This window comes from Perca flavescens, chromosome 19 (genome assembly GCF_004354835.1).
Source record: "Perca flavescens isolate YP-PL-M2 chromosome 19, PFLA_1.0, whole genome shotgun sequence".
Taxonomy (NCBI): domain Eukaryota; kingdom Metazoa; phylum Chordata; class Actinopteri; order Perciformes; family Percidae; genus Perca; species Perca flavescens.
The window spans coordinates 26,151,023-26,173,133 of NC_041349.1; the positions used below are offsets into that span (position 1 = coordinate 26,151,023).

The window sequence follows — 22,111 nt, forward strand, 5'->3', positions numbered from 1 at the left end:
ATGATACCAAGGTAAAGAGTCATTATTTTCTTTATATACCTCACACCATGTGAATCTCATCAACCAAACTTGACACTGTAGGTCACAGTGAGCATGTGATCATGTTTCCATAAGTAGGACGTACAGTGTCACTTCAGGCTGGCCAATCAAACGCAGTCTTGTCTCTTAAGAGTGGAGAAAAGATTGAGATTTCTCTCATTTAGAACAAGAATTCGAAGACGATGACATCTCCAAAGTTTCTCTTGTATCTGGCCTTTTTCTTCTTGGGAGAAATGGGTCAGTTGTTCTTTGTGTGGCTGCAGTTACTATGTTTTAGTTTATAACAGCTATTCTCGGAAATGCTAATATTTTTATGCTGCAATAATTCAATTTCATTTAATTTAATTAATTGTGCATTGGTTTGGTCTCCTATTTCACTTCAGCTCATATGTCTGTTCAGGAATTGTCATCTGTTCGTCAAGAGAGACGTTTTGTATCAGCTAGTGTTGGAGACAAGGTAACTCTGGGATGTTTCTGTGAAGGTGAAGCTGCATGGCTGTACTGGTATAAGCAAACTCTGGGACAGAAACCAAGACTCATCTCAACCTTCTATATGTATGGTATAAGAATCACTTTTTATAATGAATTTAAGAACAATTCACGCTTCACATTGGATCCTAAAGACAACAACTTGACAATTTTTGATTTAAACATCTCAGACTCGGCTACTTACTACTGTGCAACTAGCAATGCAGTTGTCTTGGACTTTGCAGAGGGCACTATTATCAATGTAAAAGGTTCAGGTTTGAAGGACCCAGCTTGGGTCCATCAGTCAGCATCTGAGAACATCCAGCCAGGAGGCTCTGTGACTCTGGACTGTACAATACACACTGGGACCTGTGATGGAGAACACAGTGTTTACTGGTTCAAGAACTCTGAAGAATCTCAGCCAGGACTCATTTACACCCATGGAGGCAGGAATGATCAGTGTGAGAGGAAAAACAACACACAAACACACACCTGTGTCTACAAGCTGCCGATAAAGAGTCTGAATCTTTCTCATGCTGGGACCTACTACTGTGCTGTTGCCTCATGTGGACACATTCTGTTTGGAAACGGGACCAAGCTGGAGTTAGAAGGTAAGGAACTTTCTAGCAGATATCAATTGATAAGTATTAAAGAGAAGAAATTAGCTTCCAGATTTAAGGGTTTGTCTTTGGGGAGTTTTTGTTGCAGCGCAGGTTGTCTCATCTAAACAGAGTGATATAAAAGCTGCTCTGTAATGTCTCCTGATGTCCGTCTCTCTACAGATAAGGTGTACTCTCCTGTCTTGGTGTATTTCTTGAGTGGAACTTCGACATTCACCACCATCCTGAGTGTTTTACTGGCTTTCTTAATGTGTATGATGAACAACAGAAACCACTGCCTGTGTGCAGGTTAGTAGTACTATTTGTATCTACAGCATGTACTCACTGATCATGGCATGGTAGTGAGTTTTTCTGTTTTTCAGATTCCTCCGAAACAAAGATGAACGCATCAAAGACACAGAGAGACGACACCTGGACTGAATGTGTGTACTTTAGTGTGAAGCAGTAGAGCTGGCCATGTTTTATCTCTGTCTCTGGGTAATACATGATGACCACATTTGTCTCACTTAGTATAGTAATATATGTAATAGTGTAATGTAGCGGTTTTGTAAAACGATTTATACATTTTAACTCTGTATTGCTAAAGCCTTACCTTGCAGTAATCTCATTAAACAAGCTTTTCTTAAGACATAACATGTATCTCACTATATCTCTACATCATTGTGTGTGCAAATGAATACGGTTTGTTCAAATTTGATAATGGCTAATGTGACACTTTGTATCAGGGCTCTGCAATTAATCCAATTTTGATCGCAATTTCAGCTCCAACGATTACAAAGTTATACTGTTTTTTTAAGGGGAATTCAAAAGTTCAATGGGAAAGGTATTAAGGGAAATTTCACAGTTCTTGGTGTTTTCACTGTTTATTTGTATGTGGTACACTGTTTTTTTAAGTTCAATAAATGCAACATCTTTCCAAAAGTCAATGTGTAATCGTATTAAATATAATCGTGATTTCAATATTGACCAAACTAAGTTTGTGTGTGTGTGCGCGCGCGTGCGCCCAATAAACCACAAAAGGTTATCTTCAAGTGGGGAGACGAAAATATAAACTTACTTAAACACACTATATACAAAACCAAACTGACTAAAGCTTTATGTGTATTCTATACCAAAAATGTATTGGCTGAAAACCAGTAAAATCATATTAAGATAAATACTATTCTACTTTAAACTGCTCTGTGGTTTCCAGGTAAGATCACCTCAGATGGTTCTCAGAAGCCACATTGGAAGGAAGCCACATTTTCACAGAGAGGCATTTAGAGAAGTAAAGAGTACAGCTTCTGTACAGAGCAGAGATGTTGTGGTTGACCTTTTTAAAAAGGTAAACAACACAGATAAAACAAACGTCCTGACAGCACCTTTAAAGCTCTTATTAACATGTTTCTTAGGGCAGGCAATCATTTCATTTGTTAAGGATTTAAATCAGATAGGTCTGTAAATAATGGTTTTCAATAAACATGTAAATAACGTATGGGATTCTACAATAGCCTATAACTTTGAGGGAACCGGTGTTAAGATCCAAACCACATCTTTTTTTTTTAATCTTAACTCGACAGTTTGGTGTCTAAACTAAACTGTCTCCGCCCATGACGGTCAACTTTCGACAGGCACCTCACTGTAATTTTGTAGTTTAGCACACAAATTATTGCGCATACGTTTTCGTACGATATAAGCTCCAGTTCATAATTTATGCGTTGGACTCTGATATGTACTCAATGAAACAATGTTTGCAGCTGCTTGGAGGATTCCATCACACACAGATCTCACACACACACACAGATCAAATGTAATGGCTTATCTAAGCATGGCTGCATATTTGCCAGACTGACCGACAACATACCCATTTTACTCATCACTGGCCTGAACAGCACTTATTATCAAAATATTTGATTTGCATAGCTTGGTTCCCATAAGTAAAAAGTAAAATGGTCCAACAATGGCAAATGTCTAGGACTGTGATCATGAGTGGCAAAACATGACTTGACATGATATGTGTGTGTGTGACATTATCCGACTCCCACAGTATAACTCCTTCAACATCAGCAGACTCGTAATGATCAGTTAAAAAATGAATTAAATCAATGCAGCACAACCAGAGTTAACATTTTGATTCTAAGCATTCACTTTATTGCCCAGGTTACCCAAAATGCAACTCATTCCTTGTCAGCAAGGCAACAGCTGTTTACAGACCTACAGTATGTTACCCATTATGAAACTCAGTTCAGTGTTACCAAGGCAACAGCTGTTTACAGACCTATGGTACCAATTATGCAACTCATTCCTTGTCACCAAGGCAACAGCTGCATAAAGGTTGCATCATAGAAACAGAATGAAGTGATGTCACATCCTGTGCATGTGCCTTTCATGTCAACATTCTAAGTGACACATTCTACCTTTATCAGGATCAAAGTGATCTGTCAGAAGGTTGGTTGACAGGCGATCTCTCACTGAGTACTGAGAATCTCATCACGGTTTCGGCGATTATCATTTCTTCAACACCGACAATACAGTTTGCTTCTATATTTCTGTGCTAAACAGAGAAGTATCTTTCAGCGACAACCTTTAAGAGAGCAGAACACAAGTTGCAACCAAAACATGGTCCTTCCTCTGGAGTCCTTGGAGAACGAGACCATGGCCCTCCGCCAGGAACCGACAGTTATGGGTAGCAACCAGGATGAAATGAGGGTGAGCCTACAGGCCATCACCCAACAGCTGAAGACCCTGCACCACCAAATTCACAAGGGCCAGAGACAGTTCAACGGCTGGGAAAATTTGGAGGAAATGTTCACTGCAGGGAAGACAGAGGAAACCGCTGCAAAGAAGAAATGTGACTACCTTCGAAAAGAAGTGAGGGAGCTCAGCGACAAGGTCCAAAATTACAGCATTATTGAGGCTTTGTGTAAAGAAACCAAAGCTTCAAATGTGGCGATGGACCTGCAGCGTCAAACTCTGCAACAAACAGTCAGTGAGCTCAAAAACCGGCTCAACAACTTTGATGAAGTCAAAGAAGAATATGAGGCCGTGAGGCAAGAGAACGATGAGCTGCAGAGTGAGATTCGCTACCTGCAGGATGAACTCCAAAATGAGACTAGTGTGGACATAATGTGTGCTGCATTAAAACGGCAGACAGAGGCGATGAGCCAGCAAAATGCCGCCCTGCAAAGACAACTCCTGGAGCTCAAGGAGAGGCATCAGCAATCCTACAACGATGCAAAAGCCGAGAAAGAGGCGATTAGCCAGCAGAATGAGGCTTTGCGACATCAGATTCAGGAGATGCATGAAGAGATCGAGAATGATAACGATTTGGAGGAAGAGATCGAGGCCGTGAAGGCATTAAATCAACACATGAGCTGTGAAAACGCTGCCTTGCTGCAGGAACTCCAGGCTCTCAAAAATAAATCGAACAATTTAAACATCTGGCGTGACATGTACAAGGAAACATTGGACCGCATGGACATTTTGAAGAAAGACAATGACAATTTGAATCAGCAAATCCAAGTCGTAAACAACCAGCTCAGGATTAAAAGACATTTAAAGGACAATTACATAGAAATGGAAGCTGAAGAGAATGTTCTGCAGGCACAAAACCGAGCCCTGGGTAAAACCCATTCTGATGTTTTTAAGAAGCTTCTGAATGAAGAAGACTGGAAGCACAAATACGACGTTCTGAAACAACAGACAGACGCCTTGACGCTCCAGAACAACAAAGCCACGGAGGAAATCCAAAATTTCCATGAAAACATCAGTGTTTTGAATGCCTTAAAGGCAAATTATAAATCACTGAAGGCAGAGAAAAAAGTTCTCACAAACCAGAACAACACTCTGCAGAAAGAACTTCAGAAGCTGGAGAAAAAGTTCTCCAAAGAAGAAACTCTGGAGGAAAGAACCAACGCGTTGAAGTCAGAGAACGAAGCTGTGAGCCAAGAGAACAGCGCTCTGCAGCTTAAAGTTCAGGAGCTCGGTGACACACTCCGAGGTGAGAGCGTTTGGGCCAACACATACGACTCCCTGAAAGTGGAAAAGGACACCTTGAACCGGCTGAATAAAAACCTTCATAAAGAACTAGAGAAGGTTACTAAAAAGGCGGACAAAGAAAAAGCTCTGGAGGGGAAGTGTACGGCGATGAGGTTGAAGACAGAGAACAACCGCAGACAACACGACTCCCTGACAGAACAAATCAGCACCCAGATGTGATACTGTGGTGTCATATTTTAGTAGAATCGAGTCCCCCGTACCAAACACACTTTCTTAATTTGGCAAATATTCCTAAAACCTTCATTAATCCATGCAGTGATTGCATGGATTTACTCCAAGTCCTCTGGTTCCCTCCCACACCAAAAAAGGTTCCTAAAGTGGCCTCCATTCCTAAAAAGTTTATCAATTCCTGCAGTGACTGCATGAGTTTACACCCAGTTTCCTGCCTGAACAATTTTCTTAATTTGGCAAATACTCCATGCAGTGATTGCATGTCCAAGTCCATTGGTCAATTCAATTCCTGCAGTGACTGCATAGGTTTACACCCCATTTGTCCCCTCAACAATCTTCTTAATTTGGCCATTTATTATAATAAAAAAAAATTAAAAAATCAATATACAGTTGTTTTAAGTGTCATGTGTAAATATAAATTAAGTTTCTTAAGTTTTGATCTGTCTCTCCTTATGTACTGTCAGAGGTCGACTTTAACAGCTCAGAAACACACTTTGCATTGTTTTATCATCTTCATACTTTGTGACTGTCTTCTGTTTTCAAGTCCTGATCTGTAAAACTTTAAATAAAAGTTAAATGAATACATATCAAGTCTAATTGCATTAATGTAATTGCGGTAATTAACGGTATTGGGGTTTACGATGGTCTGTTTTTAAGAAGGTCAGAAGAAAATAGACCTAACCACAACCAAAGGCTGTTTTCTCAAAATGTTTTGTTTCTCATAATCATGAGCGAGAATGTATGTAAATGAATGTATGTATATGATGCTGCTAGCCTGGTTGACACCAGACCCTCCTCAGTTGTAGCTGAGAGTCGGTCTGGACAATTTTCATTCACAGCCCATTTCCAAAGGGGCGTCACCAACGGACGCCGCTCAAATGCCTCTGGGCGCTGATAGTCCTTCAACCAATCAGATCAACGATCTGGGTGACGTAGCAGCGACAGCGGCATCAACGGGTTACTGCGCTTCGGTGGCCGTCATGTTGAAGGTAAACAAAAAGCTACTTATCGTCGCTACGCTATCGTCATCGTGTAAAGCCCGCCTCAACTGTGGTGATTGATCGATTTGGAAAAATTGGGCTCTTGGCCAGACTGAGTTGCAGAGCGGAGCTCAAATTTGTTGGAAGTTCTTCAGGGTTTTCCCAGGCTAATATGTCGCTATATTCCAGGTTTTTACAGAGGGGTTTGTTGTTATATCATCCAAAGCTTGATTTATATAACATTTTATTCCTAAAAACATGGCAAAAAAAGGTTTTGTTTTTTTCCATGGCCTGTGTTAGTATTTTCTGATTCATGGATTGATAAAAAGAGATATCCAAAATGACCTAAAAACCTTTGACTAATGGGTCAACAACATAAGAATTCATCCAATGTTCACATTGCTGTTTTTGAAATGTATGCAAATTATCGCATATTTAATTAGATAATGCTTAATGTGCATATTAAAGAATACAATTTCAAAAAACTTGTAATAATAAATATTTTATTAACGCAAGTAATCAACTGGGAAAGTTGAATGGTGATAAGTATTATCTTTACCCTATTCTTGTGTAGTGCCTTGCCTTATGGAGGCTCTAAAAAACCTGACAATAACGTAAAATAGTGCAGGTCATATAGACAAGAGAGTGGTAGTATTAATCTTCTCAATTAATGGTCAACAAAAAAGCAAATACATATTTTTTTCAAATTTCCAAAATATTCCTTCAAGCCGTCTGTTATCAGAAATTGCATTTATTAGGAGTGAGTCCACACAAATTACAAAAAGCACAATTCATTGTTTACATCAAATGGGATCTACCATGTAGATGAATCAATGGGTCCCAGATTTGCAATATTGCTCTCTTGAGATTTATGCCTTCCTCACAATGCAATAAGGGGGGAAAAGAATAATTTATTTAAAATCAGCAGAAGCATGTATTTAAAAAAAAGTGTTCCTGTTACAGGTTTAAGTGGTACTTTGTGGTTTAAGTGGAAGTACTTTGTACTGAAAAATAGTCCCTCTAAAAAAACTAAGGTCACTGTTTCTGGAAAAAAAGAGATGCAGCAAGGTTTTTTCTGAAAGGTTTTATTTCTCCCCTTGTCTCACCACATTCAGGTCAGTGCAGCCAAGTACTATGGTACAGCCATTGTTACATAGGTATACGATATCTTGATCTGTTACCCATACTTACATTTTCTTTCTTACCAGCCTTTTGCATGTAGACACACTTTCAGTTCCCTCCATTCTTCTGGAAAGTATGTAACTAAATTGCAGTTTCCATTTTGCCAACCTCATTGTGGTTTACCTGCTTTCATTTAATATCAAACAGGCCATGCCTTATTGTCTCTATAGACAGAGCAAGCAGACTGTAGAGACAGTGTGCAAACACATCTTGATGTAAAACGGGCCATGGTGGTGGTTTTTTTTGCTTAGATGTGAACTAGCAAATCATGTTCCGCAAGGTGAGGATGATAAACCAATCAGACCTGACGGAGGTGGCAGAATGTAGGACAAGTGGTGAATCTGTTAAGTGTGCTACTGCTGCTCTTGCTTCAGTCAGTCACAACTGCTGAGGAGGAGAAGCCGGATCAGTGAAGCAGACGAAGATGAGGCTTTACTTTGTGAATGTTCTCCTGCTCTGGCCTTTGTGTAAGTAACAGACATCCACCTGTGTAATATTTTCCTGAGCGTCCACACACAGACACACACTTATATCCTGTCTGTATATTTCAGGTGCAGCAGAAATTTCTCAGCCTGTTCCTTTCCAAACAGTGAAGCTCGGAGACTCGGCTACTATTGAATGTCACGTAAAGAGTGACCTGAAAAAAAGAGTGTGGTACAAATTCACCACAGGGAAGGGACTGCAGCTTGTGGCAGCATTCAATCATTTCTTTAATCGGAGTATATTTCCTGACGATTCTCAGCGCCATTATTCAGTCAAATTTGACATAATCAACAGCCATCTGAGCATTTCGGCAACAACATGGGAAGACGTTGGAACATACTTCTGTGGAGTCATGCAGTTAAACAAGATTCAGTTTGGATCGGGAACCTTTTTGATGCTACAAGGTATTCCTTCGCTCTCCTGACAGCACCACGATTTCAGCTGAATGTGAACATAATGCTGATGATCATAGTTCTTTGATTTCTTCCCCAAGGTGCGAACCCGATCAGTGACTGGCGTCCAGCAGCGGGAGTCTGAACCCGTCCAGCCAGGAGACTCTGTGACTCTCAGCTGTTCTGTTCACACTGGCCGCTGTGCAGCAGAACACATTAGTGTCACGTGGCTGAAAAACTCTCCTCACTCTGCTCCGCAAATGATCTACTACTCTGGAAATAAGAGCTGCCGGAGGACTGAGAGTGGAGAGACTAGCTGTGTGTACGAGCTTCTCCTGAGGAACCTCAGCTCTGATGATGCTGGAACCTTCTACTGTGTCCTGACTTCATGTGGACAGACGCTGTTTGGAAACGGGACCAGGATTATTGTTCACAGTAAGACAGGAACTGTCACTATACATGTAGAGATGTAGTCCAAAGTACTTCCAATTCCTAGAAAATAATATAATCATAAACAACAAAAACAACAAAAAAAAGGCAACAAAAACACAGTTAAATGGAAATATTCAAGATTACTTAAAAAAAAACTTAAGTCTCTTGTGACGGAATGCAATCTTTTAGAATACTATGCTGCTGTATTGACATGAGGTGACAGCTATCCTAAATAAACCAAAAAAATGTTATGGCTATATACCATATGTAGAGGGGAATGTTTTCTGAGTGCACTTTGGGTAAACTGACCCTTTATATATTGAATACTGCAGGATATTGTCAACAGTAAGTGATTTAAAGAGAATATGTAACTCAAATGTTGTTGTTTTTTTTAAATGGAGAATATTTCCCTGCTATTTGTGTTCAAACTAAGCACTGTTTATTTTCTTCTGCAGAAAATGCTGTCACCAAACTATCTGAACTGAGTCCCACTGTGATTGCTCTGACGCTGTCAAACATCATTCTGGGGATTGCGACACTCATCCTTATATGGAAACTTTCCAAGAGTCAGAGGAAAGATTCCACAAGTATTTCAAACCGCACTGATCAGCTGTATCTCTGCAGCAGAATCACAAACACATTTGGTTACATTCTGCAGTAACTGAAACAGACTTCTCTTTGTTTCTTCAGAGGCAACGGATGGATCTTCTGAAGGCAATCAGGTAATTCATCAGCTGGGTTTAACCTTTGTGTTTGATCAAGCCTTCCTCACTCCCAACTCCTCAAATACTGACGCCTGGTCAGTGGCCCTCAGTCAGATACCAACTCACAATGCCCGTATGAGGTGGAGGCCCGTTCATTCCTGTGAGAGTTGCTCAGTGGCGCATAAAGCCGCCATCGAGTCCAAAATTACCGGGATGATCGGCGCCACTTTCACACTGTGCGGACCATAGAGCAGGTGCACAATAGACCTCCACCGGCTGAGTCAGCTACTTCCGGTTTAGCACTACGCTAACTTGAATGAGGATTAAATCATTTAATTATGCGGCTCTCATAGACATTACAAATGCTATCAGACCAAATGGATCAAATTAATAATCAATTATAGTGATATGAGTCACTTCGTTGGGGTTGTGACGCTCAAAAAAAATGTATCCTCTGATTTACGGATGCATCTGTTGCCAAGTAACAGTGAAAACACACTGGAGCGTCTGTGGATTTCTTGCCTGAGACGCGAGCGTGTCAAGCCAGGCAGGTAGTCACACACAGGAAGACCACAGTACAGCCGGATACTTTACAACAAAGTTACATATAAATTAAAACAACTAGGTTCATGGGGATTTTGGCTGTCTTGACTTCTCACAGCGAGACACACAATCAGGCACACGGAGAGAGAGACCCACACACACAGGCTAAAATTACCACAGTTTTCCCCAACACATCCTGTCTCTTTTCTATATGAGAGAGAGAGAGAGAGAGAGAGAGAGAGAGAGAGAGAGAGAGAGAGAGAGAGAGAGAGAGAGATTTCTTTGTGGCGGTTTGAATGGCCAGGCGATCAGGCGATCTATGCCAAAAAATATTTTTTGCCTCATGTGACAGACCAGAGTTGCAATTCCACCGTTGGTCCACTATTGTTCAATTTGCTTCAAAGCCCGGCACACTTCCTGGGGGCCTCAGGCATAGCAGCATCTTGACCGCAGTGACTTAAGATGATGTAGGATGAGAGCGCCAATGATAGGAGGTAGTTTTAAATACTTAAAAATCTGCGCAGGGGTGGGCGATAGATCAAACAACATATGGACTTTCACCCAGGAGACCGGGGTTCTTGTCCCTACTGGTCCTATGTGTCACTTTAAAGTACATGTTTAACCTAAACAACAAACAGGACTATCAGAGGAGACCCAGGAGGCCAGGATTCACCCAGGAGGTGTCCCATTCTTATCTTGCATGTCCTTAAACCAACATGTTTTAACCCCACCCATGACCTTTACTTACCCTAAGTGGCTTTACCCTGCACGTCAACAAGTGACGCCAAGGAGTCCAGACTCAGAGAGTTCAAAAGCTATGTCAAAGTTTCCTGTCCAAGTGCTTTGAAAAATGACAGAAAGGGGTTCTAACGAAGCGCATTGAAAAATTATGCCAAAGGGCTTCTCAGAAAGTGAAACAGTAATGCCAAGATGAGTAGGGATCGAGAATGTATTGGTTTGATTTGCACCACGTCTTTCTATGGCCAGTCTCAAGTGTTTTTCTTTTTCTTTTTTTCCACAGACTACTGATACAGTAACCTATGCAGCTGTGTGTTCGGCCCCTAGATGCCTCCCTACCAGACAAGCTAAAGGGAAATACTGTGGAGACTCTGTAGTTTATTCTAACATCAGATACTGTCAACAGAACCGACAGGTGGGAAGACAGACAAACCAGGGAGAATGAAGACTGAACGAGGAGGAATGCCTAAATGTATATCTTTACACAAGTTTGAAATATGACCAAAGACCGCTTTATCTGTATGAAAATATAAAAGAAGTCTGCCACTGGAGCTTCTTCATGACTATAGTTAAAGCTGCACTCATTCCAGAGCCGGCGCAGGCGTGGTGCAAGGCCCTGTGCGAACTTAATGTGCGAGGCCCTACTTGTTGACATATAACATGCATGCACAAGAATCACTGTCAACCCACACTGGGAGAACCCATAATTACAACAGCTATATAGTCAAATCCTGTGTGTGTGTGTGTGTGTGTGTGTGTGTTCACATGTGCCTTGCTGTGTTAAATGTGGACGTACCGTGGAACTGTCCATGGTGCTGAAATACGTACCAAAATAGATGGAAGGCATTGTCAAAGATAGTTGTATTTGTATTCTGGTGTTAAAAGAGATTCCAGACTATTTAGGTGTCAAAATAATAAGCCGTCTGATCTATGGAATGGCAGCCCAGCTGCATGTCACTTCATGTTCTTTCTACAGCTTTATATAGCGTCCGACGTACCATGCTGGATTTGCAGCACTTATGATACAGGATCACGGGACGTTTTGTGTTGTTTCACCAGAGCAGCTAAATATTTCCAATAAATATTGCCCTCATTAGCAAGTTATTGTTTTTTATGCGTTTTTTTCTTAACACCCGATCATGTTTGTGAAATCGGTTGCGCTCTCCTGTAGCTGTTTCTCCTTGCTCGCACTCTGGCTGGGAGCCTGATATAACCATCTTACCATGGTTAATAATAAATTCATAAATGAAAAAAATTTGAAAAAAAAGGCATAAAAAAAATTAATGAATGTACAAACAAATCTGCATGATTGCAAACCAGGGAGACACGAAGCCCCCAGGGGCAGCAAGGCCCTGTGCCATGCGACTCTTGTGACTCAGCCACTTCACATCTTTGCAGCTCAAAATATCGTACATTTAAATACTGAGGACTTAAATGTGCCAAATCCAATAAACATACTTCTGTGACATGGAATTAATAAAGTGTTATAATTCAGTAAACATTTATTGTTGGTCATGCTTTCCCTGAAGAAATAACTAAATCAATTGCAGAGGCCGAATTTGTCAGGCAGGAATATGGAATGAATGCTGTACTGTATTATAATAAAGAAAATTATTTGGGCTTCAATGACTTTTTAATCAACAATCAGCACGTCCATGAAACTTTACATAGAGACTATTTCTTTAGTGTAAAAAAAGTTCCAATAAAGTTGTTGTAAAGGTGTTAACAACTAGATCTGTAGAATAACAAAACTAATGTTTCAAAGCTTTTAGTAACAAAAGTACATGTAGGATCGACGGTGGCACCATGAATCATAGATCCGCGTAATTTAAAGTCCAAGCAGATAAAACCCAAACTACATTGCATACTGTTGGGGTGGCTGGAAGAATGTGTGATTGTAATTTAAGCAAGCTGGCCCTTCAATGTAGCAGATATAGAAGGGATATATAGAATAGAAGGGAACATGTAGGATTATTCATTTACATACATGTTTTACCTTTGTCCAGCTTTGTTCTTCAAAATCATATTCCTTGTATGTATACACATACGTCATACCAAAAGATCTAATTCTGACTGTGACAGCTTTTTTTAAATATTACTGCTTCACTGAATAAGTGAGGACGTCACCAGGGGCGAGTTTGTCTAAAGAAAGACAAAAGTAAATAGCTACTATTTATGTTAGCAACAGAATAAAGTAAGTGAGAAGTTGCAAAGTCACATTGCTCGACATTACTCTGGAGTTAGAGAGCCTTTCATTCACCCACTGGAAGCTTCTCAAAAGACAAAGAGCAGAGCTTACAACACAAAAGAATCAAACTACAGTACTGTATGTGAAAAAAAGAGGTTCAGCTGGACATTTTGGAGTCAAACGTGCAGTCTAGGCTGCAAAGGGAACTGAGTGTGTGCCAAAAGAAAGCAAACAAACTGTAATACACAGCATTGCAGACACAGGTAGAACATGCTCAGAAATCCCCTCTGGTCTATTTATACCCTTAAGCGGAGGGTGCAACCTTTAAAGTTGCCATTTGACTGTTGTTCTGACTCCTGTGGTGCATCATGTGTGAACTAGTGAGAACAGGTTTCCGCTGGTGGAAACTTCAGTCCTATACTTGAACACAGGAAGAGCGGCCTGTGGCCAGCGGGGCCCAGCGTGCAGCGGCTCAGACAGAAGCCGAGAGCAAACAAGAATTCAGCTGTGTGAAATGAGAGTCATGTTCTTAAATGCAGATAATCACACAAAGAAAGGAGGGAGTGGTTAACGCTGCAATGATGCAATGGGAAGTAAAATAGCAGAGTAGCATCTTATCTTAACTTGTACTCCCCCTGAGAGTGAAGCTCTCCTTAGTTCATTGCCTGCAGGAGTTCACACAAAAAAAAAGACACACATATGTGTAGCGTACTTCCTTAACTGTCAACGGTCAGCCAATCAGCAATGTCTCTGTGTGGTTACTTTACATAGTCACCAAGGAAGGCATTGCAAACAACTTGGGATGAACATTATGCACCTTTATGTAACTTGCTTAGTTTATTATTTTATACATTTATTTATTCTTGTTTCTTTTGGTGTTAATTTTTTTTTGTCAGTTTTGATTTATTTATTTTGCAGATTTTACATTTTCAACTATTTGTTGCCAAATCACAAAAGTGATCCTTTTCTGACGGGTTGGGCGGTGTGGATTGGATCTCATAAAGGGTTGGTTGAGAGGGGGTGTTAAAGATCTCTGACCCGCGCATCACTAGTATGTACCCATCTATGTGAACACACTTTCACCTGTCAAACCCTGCATGCTGTACATTTTTAGTAGACCCCAATGTAGAATATTGAACAGTCATTGTCTATTTCTAGTTGTAAATGACCGGTAAGCTTTTCATTTGTTGCTAAAATGGTCTCTTCCAACACAAGTGATTACTGACTTTGTGTTCTGACCATGGAAAAAGCCAATAACTATGGATCAAACAGCAGAATGTCGGAGGAATAACATTTGAAATTGGGGTAAATGTTCTTGAATAACTTGAAAATTGTTCCCTCCAATGCTGTATGCCTATGGTTATGTGGCAAGTAGTTACCAATAAGCAATGATAAGCAGTTACAACAGTTAGTATTTTGCCCACATGCAGTAAATCAGTCACAATATCTTTAAATGCTAGTAGACATGGGCCTCATTGTATATACACAATATGTGATTTATGTTTCATTGATCAAGGTCAGGTTTAAGCATCATGTTGTCATTACTGTTGTGGATAAGAACACCATTGCCAATGGGGGCACTGAACATGTGTTCACTATTTCCAAATCTGATTGACCAATCAAACACAGCCTTCTCTGTGAAGAGTGGAGAACGTACAGAGTTCAAGTCATTCCGCACAGCATTTGAAGCACGATGACACCTCCGAACTTGGCTTTGTATTTCACAGGTCTGTTTGTGGCGAATATGGGTAAGTTGTTTTTCTATTGCCTGTGGTTTACTTTAAACTATAACCATATGTTTCCATACATTCTGCAATACACATCACAACAGCATTACATTTCAAATGAACTTGTGTATTTGCTTTGTGTCATTTTCTCCTCAGCTCACATGACAACTTCCAAACAGTCTTCATTACATTTTTACTCACCTAATGTTGGGGAAAGTGTGACTTTGCCATGCGTCTGTGACAATGATGCAATGGCGATGATGTATCACTGGTATAAGCAAACTCTGGGACAGAAACCACAGCTGATGTCTACGTACTATAGGCATAATGATATTGGAACCTTTCAAGATGAATTCAACAACAATCCACGCTTCTCATTGTACAAAGTAAATGATAAATATCACTTGAAGGTTTCAGATCTGCAAATTTCAGACTCAGCGACTTACTACTGCGTATGGAGCAACTTATATGACTTTGAATTTTGTGAGGGCAATACAGTCAGCGTAAAAGGTTCAGGTTTAAACGTCCCAGCTACGGTCCATCAGTCTTCATCTGAGACTATCCAGCCAAGAGGCTCTGTGACTCTCAACTGTACAGTACATACTGGGACCTGTGATGGAGAACACAGTGTTTACTGGTTCAAGAACTCTGAAGAATCTCAGCCAGGACTCATTTACACCCATGGAGGCTGGACTGATCAGTGTGAGAGGAAACCCAACACACAAACACACACCTGTGTCTACAACCTGCCGATGAAGAGTCTGAATCTTTCTCATGAGACCTACTACTGTGCTGTTGCCTCATGTGGACACATTCTGTTTGGAGACGGGACCAAGCTGGACTTGGAAGGTTAGTAACTTTCTAATTGTATTTGTTAAGTCTTTCTTAATACAATACTCAAATGCAGGCATTAGGAATTACTGCTCACTGTAATCATATTTATGTCTTTACTGACCATGAAGTAGTTCCTTAGTGCTAATCCACAGTGGGAGATAGGGGACAAAATCTACAGTCCTTGTTTCGTGCACATATTCCAAAGTTTAGCCCAAGCCATCATGAGGCTTCAGCATTCCGAGTTAGCCTGATCAAGCGGCTATCTTTATCCTTGCATTGCATGTAAGAATATTGCTGGTATTTTGCGTCCAACATGCCTACACTTCTCTAGCAAGTATCTCTTCGCCACACAATTTCTATGGAAACCCAAAGAGGGGATTTTTTTTTACTTAAACAATTAACATTGGAAGATTAACAAGGGTATTGTACCTGAAGGATTTTTCACTGGACGTAAACTGTCCAATATGTCTTTCAATCGGCATGTTGGCATCGAGTATTGTATTTGGAAGATACGTCACACTGCTGAAGCGTTTTCTGTCCACTAATTATTACATCAAAATGACTGAAGAGATCTCTTTGTGGCTAGCACACTAGGAGGAAAAATAACCAATAACTTTTCAATGTACAAATGGGCATGGCAGCATGGCTTTCTAAAATATAATTGAAAAAAATGCACCCCTATCCCATAGTCAACTTTGAGAAGACATCTAAAAGCTCTTTAATATCTCCTGGTGTCTGTCTCTCTACAGATGAGGTGGACTCTCCTGTCTGGGTTTATTTCTTGAGTGCAGCTTTAGCATTCACCACCATCCTGAGTGTTTTACTGGCTTTCTCAGTGTACAAGGTGAACAAAAGAAGCTGCCAATGTACAGGTAACCGTTACTCTTTAAATCTGACTGCAACTATTGGAGTGCATATTTCATTTAAATAACATGGCTTTCATTTTGTGTATCACAACCAGAGTGTAATGTCACATTTTCAGCGACTTCTACTCCGAACATAGCGGTAAGTGTTATTTTCTATCCATCCATAACACCTGCCGTGTTTCACACATCCCTCTTGGGCTGTATCTTTAAAGGAACAAGCCGACTTATTGGGAATTTAGCTTATTCACTGTAACCCCCAGAGTTAGACAAGTCGATACATACCCTTCTAATCTCTGTGTGTGCTATAATGCTGTCTGATGGCTCCAGCGGCATCAGCCCATCACAGAACATGCAGGTGAATGGTTCCAGTAATCCCACTGCTCCGAATAAGTGACAAAATAACGCCAACATGTTCCTATTTACATGTTGTGATTTGTACAGCGTGTACAAAAAACAACATAACATGAGACACAGCCATCTTCTAACTGTAAACAAACCGGGAACTATATTCTCAGGCGGAAGAATGTAGTACTTGGGTGGAGTGATATGCTCGCAGCAAGCCTGTCTGAGAATATAGTTCCCAGTTTGTTTACTGTTAGAAGATGGCTGTGTCTCATGTTACGTTGTTTTTTGTACAAGCTGTGACTATACAAATCACAACATGTAAATAGGAACATGTTGGCGTTATTTTGTCACTTTTGTCACAATTTGGAGCAGTAGGCTAGTTGGAACCTGTTACCTGCAGGATCTGTGCTAGGCTAAGCTAATGCTGGAAGCGTCAGACAGTGTTACAGCACGCACGATGAGAAGGGTATGTATCGACTTGTCTTACTCTGGGGGTTACGGTGAATAAGCTAAATTCCCAATAATTCGGCGTGTTCCTTTAATAATAGTGAATAACCATTTTATATTTTGTTACCAGTTACGCGAAGACGCAGACAACCTTCATTACGCTGCTTTAAGGGATCACAGCGGCAACACATCAAGAAGACAGAGGGACAGCACCATGACTGAATGCGTGTACTCCAGTGTAAAGCAGTAGAGCTGGACACGTATCTGTACTTTGTTTCTGTGTACCAACACATTTGACAAAAGGGTCATTTGAATTTTCCCAAAACTTTAAAGCTTATGATTTCAGCAAATTCAATAAGTATAAAGGCTTGCCTTGCAATAAACTAAGCTCTTCCACTGAAAGAAATGAAAATAAAACACTTGTCTTCTGACTGCCGGAGAGATTCACTGATTTCCACTGTCATACCACTTGTTGCACAACTTTAAAGAACTACACTCACACCTCTGTGGTGCTGCTTGGCTTAGCTACTCTGAGAGTTTCCATTATTCTAACCAGCCCTGCACCTTTGACATCACATGTCCAGTACATACAGAAGGCCAAAGTTACCACAGAACATTCTTTGTAGGGTGTTGTTTTTTTCTTACATGCTGCCACAAACCCCGGAGATGTAAGAAGCTCTCTGCAGGTAACGGTAAAGAGAGATGTCAGGCGTCTGTGCGGTTTCAGGCAGGATGTCTTTACATCAGTGCTCAGTTCGCACCTACAGTAAAGACTAAGGTGCGTTTCCACTATAGTGCAGTGCCCCGGCCGATTGCTTGGCCTCCTGTATTACTGCTTGCAGCTTTCTCCAGAGCCACTGTACCGTGAAATAACTCACACAAGGCCCTCATAGCACGTAATATACAACTCAACTACTGCCAGTGGTATTACTAGAAGTACCAGAAGTATTCAGATCCTTTACTTATGTAAAAAGGTACTCTAAGCGATGTCATGCGTTTTTTAGGCTACAACATTTTTTTGTCACATATAGCAAACATCTCCTCACTATCTGCCAGCAGCCTGTCCCCTGAGCACACTGTAAAAAAACGCGGTCTCTGTAGACAGCCCAGGCTCCACAAACGCCAACAAAAACAAACTGCGCCAACCTGCACCACGAAACATAACAAACAGTGTTCCAGCCAATAACCGCCCAGAAGGATTTGGGTGGTGGTTGTGGTTGTGTACAAATTGCTGTAGGTTAATGTAGTGGAGTCAAAAGTAAAATATTTCTTTCTGAAATGTAGCGCAGTAGAAAGTGGCGTGAAAAGAAAAGACTTGAGTAAAGTCTCTCAAAGTACCTCAACATTTGTACTTATGTACAGTATTTGAGTCAATGTACTTCTACTGTACTACTACTGACTTACTTTGTATTTGTACTTCAGAAGAAGGAAATTGCACTACCATGTCCGTTTACCTGGCAGAGAAATGTTACTGGTTACGTTGCAAACTCCGATTTTTCTCACAAAATATTAAATTTTTTAAACACGATGCATCATTATTAAACTATCTAGCATTATATTAGACTTGAAAGCTTCACCTTGAACAGCCTTTAAGTAAATGTAGGTACATTGTGCTAATAATGCCTCTTGTAAGTAAACATTTAAATGCAGCGGATATCCTACAGGACTTGTACTGTCCGGTCATAGTCCTGCAGGATATCTGCTCATGCTCATTGAGGGAAGTGAAGAAAAGTTCAGTAATGAGGTTAGTAGGCTATATCCAGTGGTCGGAAACACACAGGTCAAATATGGAGGCATTCATTTCCAAATAGGCGTAATAATCACTGGCAGCCCGCCACGGAAGACATGCCTGATTGAAAGCCCCTACAGCTTTAAGCTGCAAGCTTATTGTGCCATCACTTAGTTTCATTCATATTTATTAATATTCAACGCTGTCCAAACTGCTCCAAATTCCAAACAACAAGTTCCTTTGGGTACCCAGCAATATACCCTCCAAGTATGAAGTAGATTGGATGAAAGGTGGACACACACACACACACACACACACACACACACACACACACACACACACACACACACACACACACACACACACACACACACACACACCTTGCTTTCCGAAACGTTTTCATAGATGCATACTTAAACAATTTATGCAATATGAAAATACTCTATCAAAGTTAGAACACAAGCCCTGCTCCATAATGTGATCATGTTTTCTCCTGCCCTTACATAATATTACATGATGGAAATGTTCAGAAACAACGCAGTTCAGGTTAGGTCAGTCCAAAAAGGAAAAGATCAGGTTGAGGGGCAGTGTAAACATAGATGGAATTTTGGGTAGAACATGAGGGCTAATGCACATTAACAGAAGAGGCAGTAGAATATGAGAAGCCAAGAAAGTTGCAAGAGATGAGACTTATCTTGACTTGGGGAGGTCCAACAGAATCAAGGAAGTCCACGATCCCATCTGGAGATTTCATCCAAACCCGTTTCAAAGGATCAGCACACTTCCAGCACCACATTGTTGCCCAGAAAAAGTCTGATAAATCCAGCCGGTTCTTGGAACATCTGCCACTCCATGTATAAACTGTCATTGTTTTTCCTTTTCTTCTTTTTTTTCAGCAAAAATATCCAAAACTGGATTTAACTTTTAGTGATTTAATTCTTTTGCCTCTCATTCCTCTGTCTGTTCTCCTCCATGCTTCCCCCAGCTCACAGGTGTGTCTCATTAATCACTTTCCCCACCTTCATTCCCTGTCAAGGTTGAAAAGGGCTATTTCGTAGTTTTTCTTTCCCCCCTTTCTACTATAGCCGTCTACACAAGCCACGTGCTGGGTCACCATTTTACTTAAGCAACACCCAACTGTGACCCACAGCGTAATTTCAAACTTTGAGTCTATTTTCTTCTACTTTTTATTGTCTTATGGCTCTGCGTACTGCCAAAGTGCAGCTGACCTACACTCAAAACTGTGCCTGAATGCACCTTGTGCAGACACTGACAGCTTGAAGCTGCTGCTGACACGTTTGAACATTCTTTTTTTATATATATTTATTTATTTACACAAAAAAAAGCTAATTCCTGACACACGTGTCACCTCTGCATTGTTTATTTGGTCGTTTCAGTCACAAGGACCTTTCCCAAGACAAGACAGTAGTTTATTTATTGCCTTTAGTTGACAGTAGTGCAGACATAGGCAGGAAACAAGGGCAGACATGGGTGTGACATGCAACAAAGGTCCCCGGCTTGAATCAAACTGTGGCTCTGTAACCATACAGCTACTTACTTTTTACAGTAACATGTCCCTTTTGAATCCCTCAACGGTTAGCGAGAATATCTGCTACATTTGATCTACGTTCTCCATCTTGTGTTATGTTCTCCAATCCATGACAAAATAATAAGGAACATCACAATTACTGTAAGCAGCAGGGGGACCAGCTAGATGTCTGCACAGCAGGGGTGGGGCTAGAAGGGGGACACGGGCCCCCCCACCTTAAATGTGACTGATTATTGGTCCCCACTGTGCCACCCCAATTTATAAAAAATCCTGGAATTGCCCTTAGTACACAAATCCAATCAGTTTTAAGGAAGACTCAATCCAGGACCTGAGTCGGACTGGGACTAAATTATAGTCTACTAGTCTAGTCTTGTTTCACTGCCACAGGTCTCAGGTCTGTGTGTCAAAATGTCTAATACCCGAACAGATCCAGGTATTAGACATAACTTGGTATGTCATGATTACTGCTGGAGAAAATCAGAAGCATAATGCTGCTGCCACAGTTGTTACAGTCATTCTCCTCATGTCTATCCAGATCTGTAAAGATGTCTCACAGAGACAGACTTTTCAAGTAGACTGATGACGGACAGGTGCTTTTTTTTTTTTTAAATAGATGTAGTATGAAAAGGATGTGGTTGTATACTAACCTTCTGTCTTTCCTGTTTCAGGACATATAAGAAAAGCAGCTGAACTTACCACAGCAACAGCACTGGGGCAAAGCTACGGTTTTCTCTTATTTAACATTATTGTATTTCCTAATTTTGTCACTTAAATTGTATTGATTAACTTTCTTTGTTTATGGATATGAATGGAGACAGATAAACTTTAGCTGTGCTATGAGCTATACTGATGACGTGAATCTATTATCTAGTGAGGCTTTTTCCGCTGCTTTGTTACCAACCTTATTTGATTTCCCAAGCAGCCAATCAGGTGAATGTAGATGAATCTATTGAACCAATCAGACAGCAGTCAGCAGCGTATGTTCCTGCGTGGTGAGCGTGTTGACACTGCTGGTACTTTGTCAGACCTGTTGTGTGAAGGATGGGGATGCAAGCTGAGAAGATGACCGTGTGCCTTCTACATATTTCTCTGCTCTGGTCTGTGTGTAACTCAAAATCCACCTGTTGAGTCTTTTTAGAATGAGGATTTCCATACATCAAAGTGACTTGTTTCTTTTCTGTATCTTTCAGGTGAAGCACGGCTTGACGTCTCTCAGCCTTCTGAGGGACCATGAAGGTTGGTATGGGAGAGGTCAGTAAGGTATGAGGGGGCCAGATGGTGGAGGGCTTTGTAGGTGATCCGGTGAGAGTTAGGAAACCAGGAGTTATTTTTAGGATTGGAGTGATGTGGTGCCAGGATTTGGAGCGGGTGATGAGGCGGGCGGCTGCGTTCTGGACCAGTTGGAGTTGGTTGATGTTGGTAGAACTGATGCCAAGGAGAAGTGAGTTGAAGTAGTCCAGTTGGGAGGAGATGAAGTCTTTCAGCAGCGGGGGGTGTGAGAGAGGGTCTGATTTTGGCGATGTTGCAGAGGTGAAAGAAGGAGGTTTTAATGACGTGACGGATGTGGGGCTCAAGGGAGAGGGTGGAATCAAAGATCACGCCAAGGTTGCCGCACAATTGATTGTGAGAGTGGGGT

General features: G+C 41.0%; 2 protein-coding genes and 1 pseudogene across 2 annotated transcripts; all 3 read left to right on the forward strand.

Annotated features, from left to right (window-relative positions):
• The first annotated feature begins 216 nt into the window (after window positions 1-216).
• On the forward strand, window positions 217-1,963 carry LOC114574004 (immunoglobulin kappa light chain-like). The gene is made up of 4 exons (XM_028606278.1): window positions 217-276; window positions 423-1,118; window positions 1,290-1,415; window positions 1,490-1,963. Exons 1-4 carry the CDS (start codon window positions 222-224, stop codon window positions 1,573-1,575), a joined length of 963 nt encoding a protein of 320 aa, XP_028462079.1. The 5' UTR covers window positions 217-221; the 3' UTR covers window positions 1,576-1,963.
• Window positions 1,964-7,766: 5,803 nt separating this feature from the next.
• On the forward strand, window positions 7,767-12,003 carry LOC114545432 (uncharacterized; annotated as a pseudogene).
• A 2,643-nt stretch (window positions 12,004-14,646) lies between these two features.
• On the forward strand, window positions 14,647-17,447 carry LOC114574002 (uncharacterized). The gene is made up of 5 exons (XM_028606277.1): window positions 14,647-14,726; window positions 14,862-15,554; window positions 16,289-16,405; window positions 16,962-16,999; window positions 17,328-17,447. The coding sequence occupies exons 1-5, from the start codon at window positions 14,672-14,674 to the stop codon at window positions 17,445-17,447; spliced, it is 1,023 nt and encodes a 340-aa protein (XP_028462078.1). The 5' UTR covers window positions 14,647-14,671.
• The last annotated feature ends 4,664 nt before the right edge of the window (window positions 17,448-22,111 follow it).

What these genes read in the sequence shown, in the direction of transcription:
- LOC114574004 (XM_028606278.1), top strand. Translation starts at nt 222, where the DNA reads ATGACATCTCCAAAGTTTCTCTTGTATCTGGCCTTTTTCTTCTTGGGA. An exon ending in TTTCTTCTTGGGAGAAATGG is followed by an intron (nt 277 to 422) that starts GTCAGTTGTTCT and finishes ATTTCACTTCAG; the next exon opens with CTCATATGTCTGTTCAGGAA. An exon ending in GACCAAGCTGGAGTTAGAAG is followed by an intron (nt 1,119 to 1,289) that starts GTAAGGAACTTT and finishes GTCTCTCTACAG; the next exon opens with ATAAGGTGTACTCTCCTGTC.
- LOC114574002 (XM_028606277.1), top strand. Translation starts at nt 14,672, where the DNA reads ATGACACCTCCGAACTTGGCTTTGTATTTCACAGGTCTGTTTGTGGCG. An exon ending in GAACAAAAGAAGCTGCCAAT is followed by an intron (nt 16,406 to 16,961) that starts GTACAGGTAACC and finishes ATATGCTCGCAG; the next exon opens with CAAGCCTGTCTGAGAATATA. An exon ending in TAGTTCCCAGTTTGTTTACT is followed by an intron (nt 17,000 to 17,327) that starts GTTAGAAGATGG and finishes TTTTGTTACCAG; the next exon opens with TTACGCGAAGACGCAGACAA.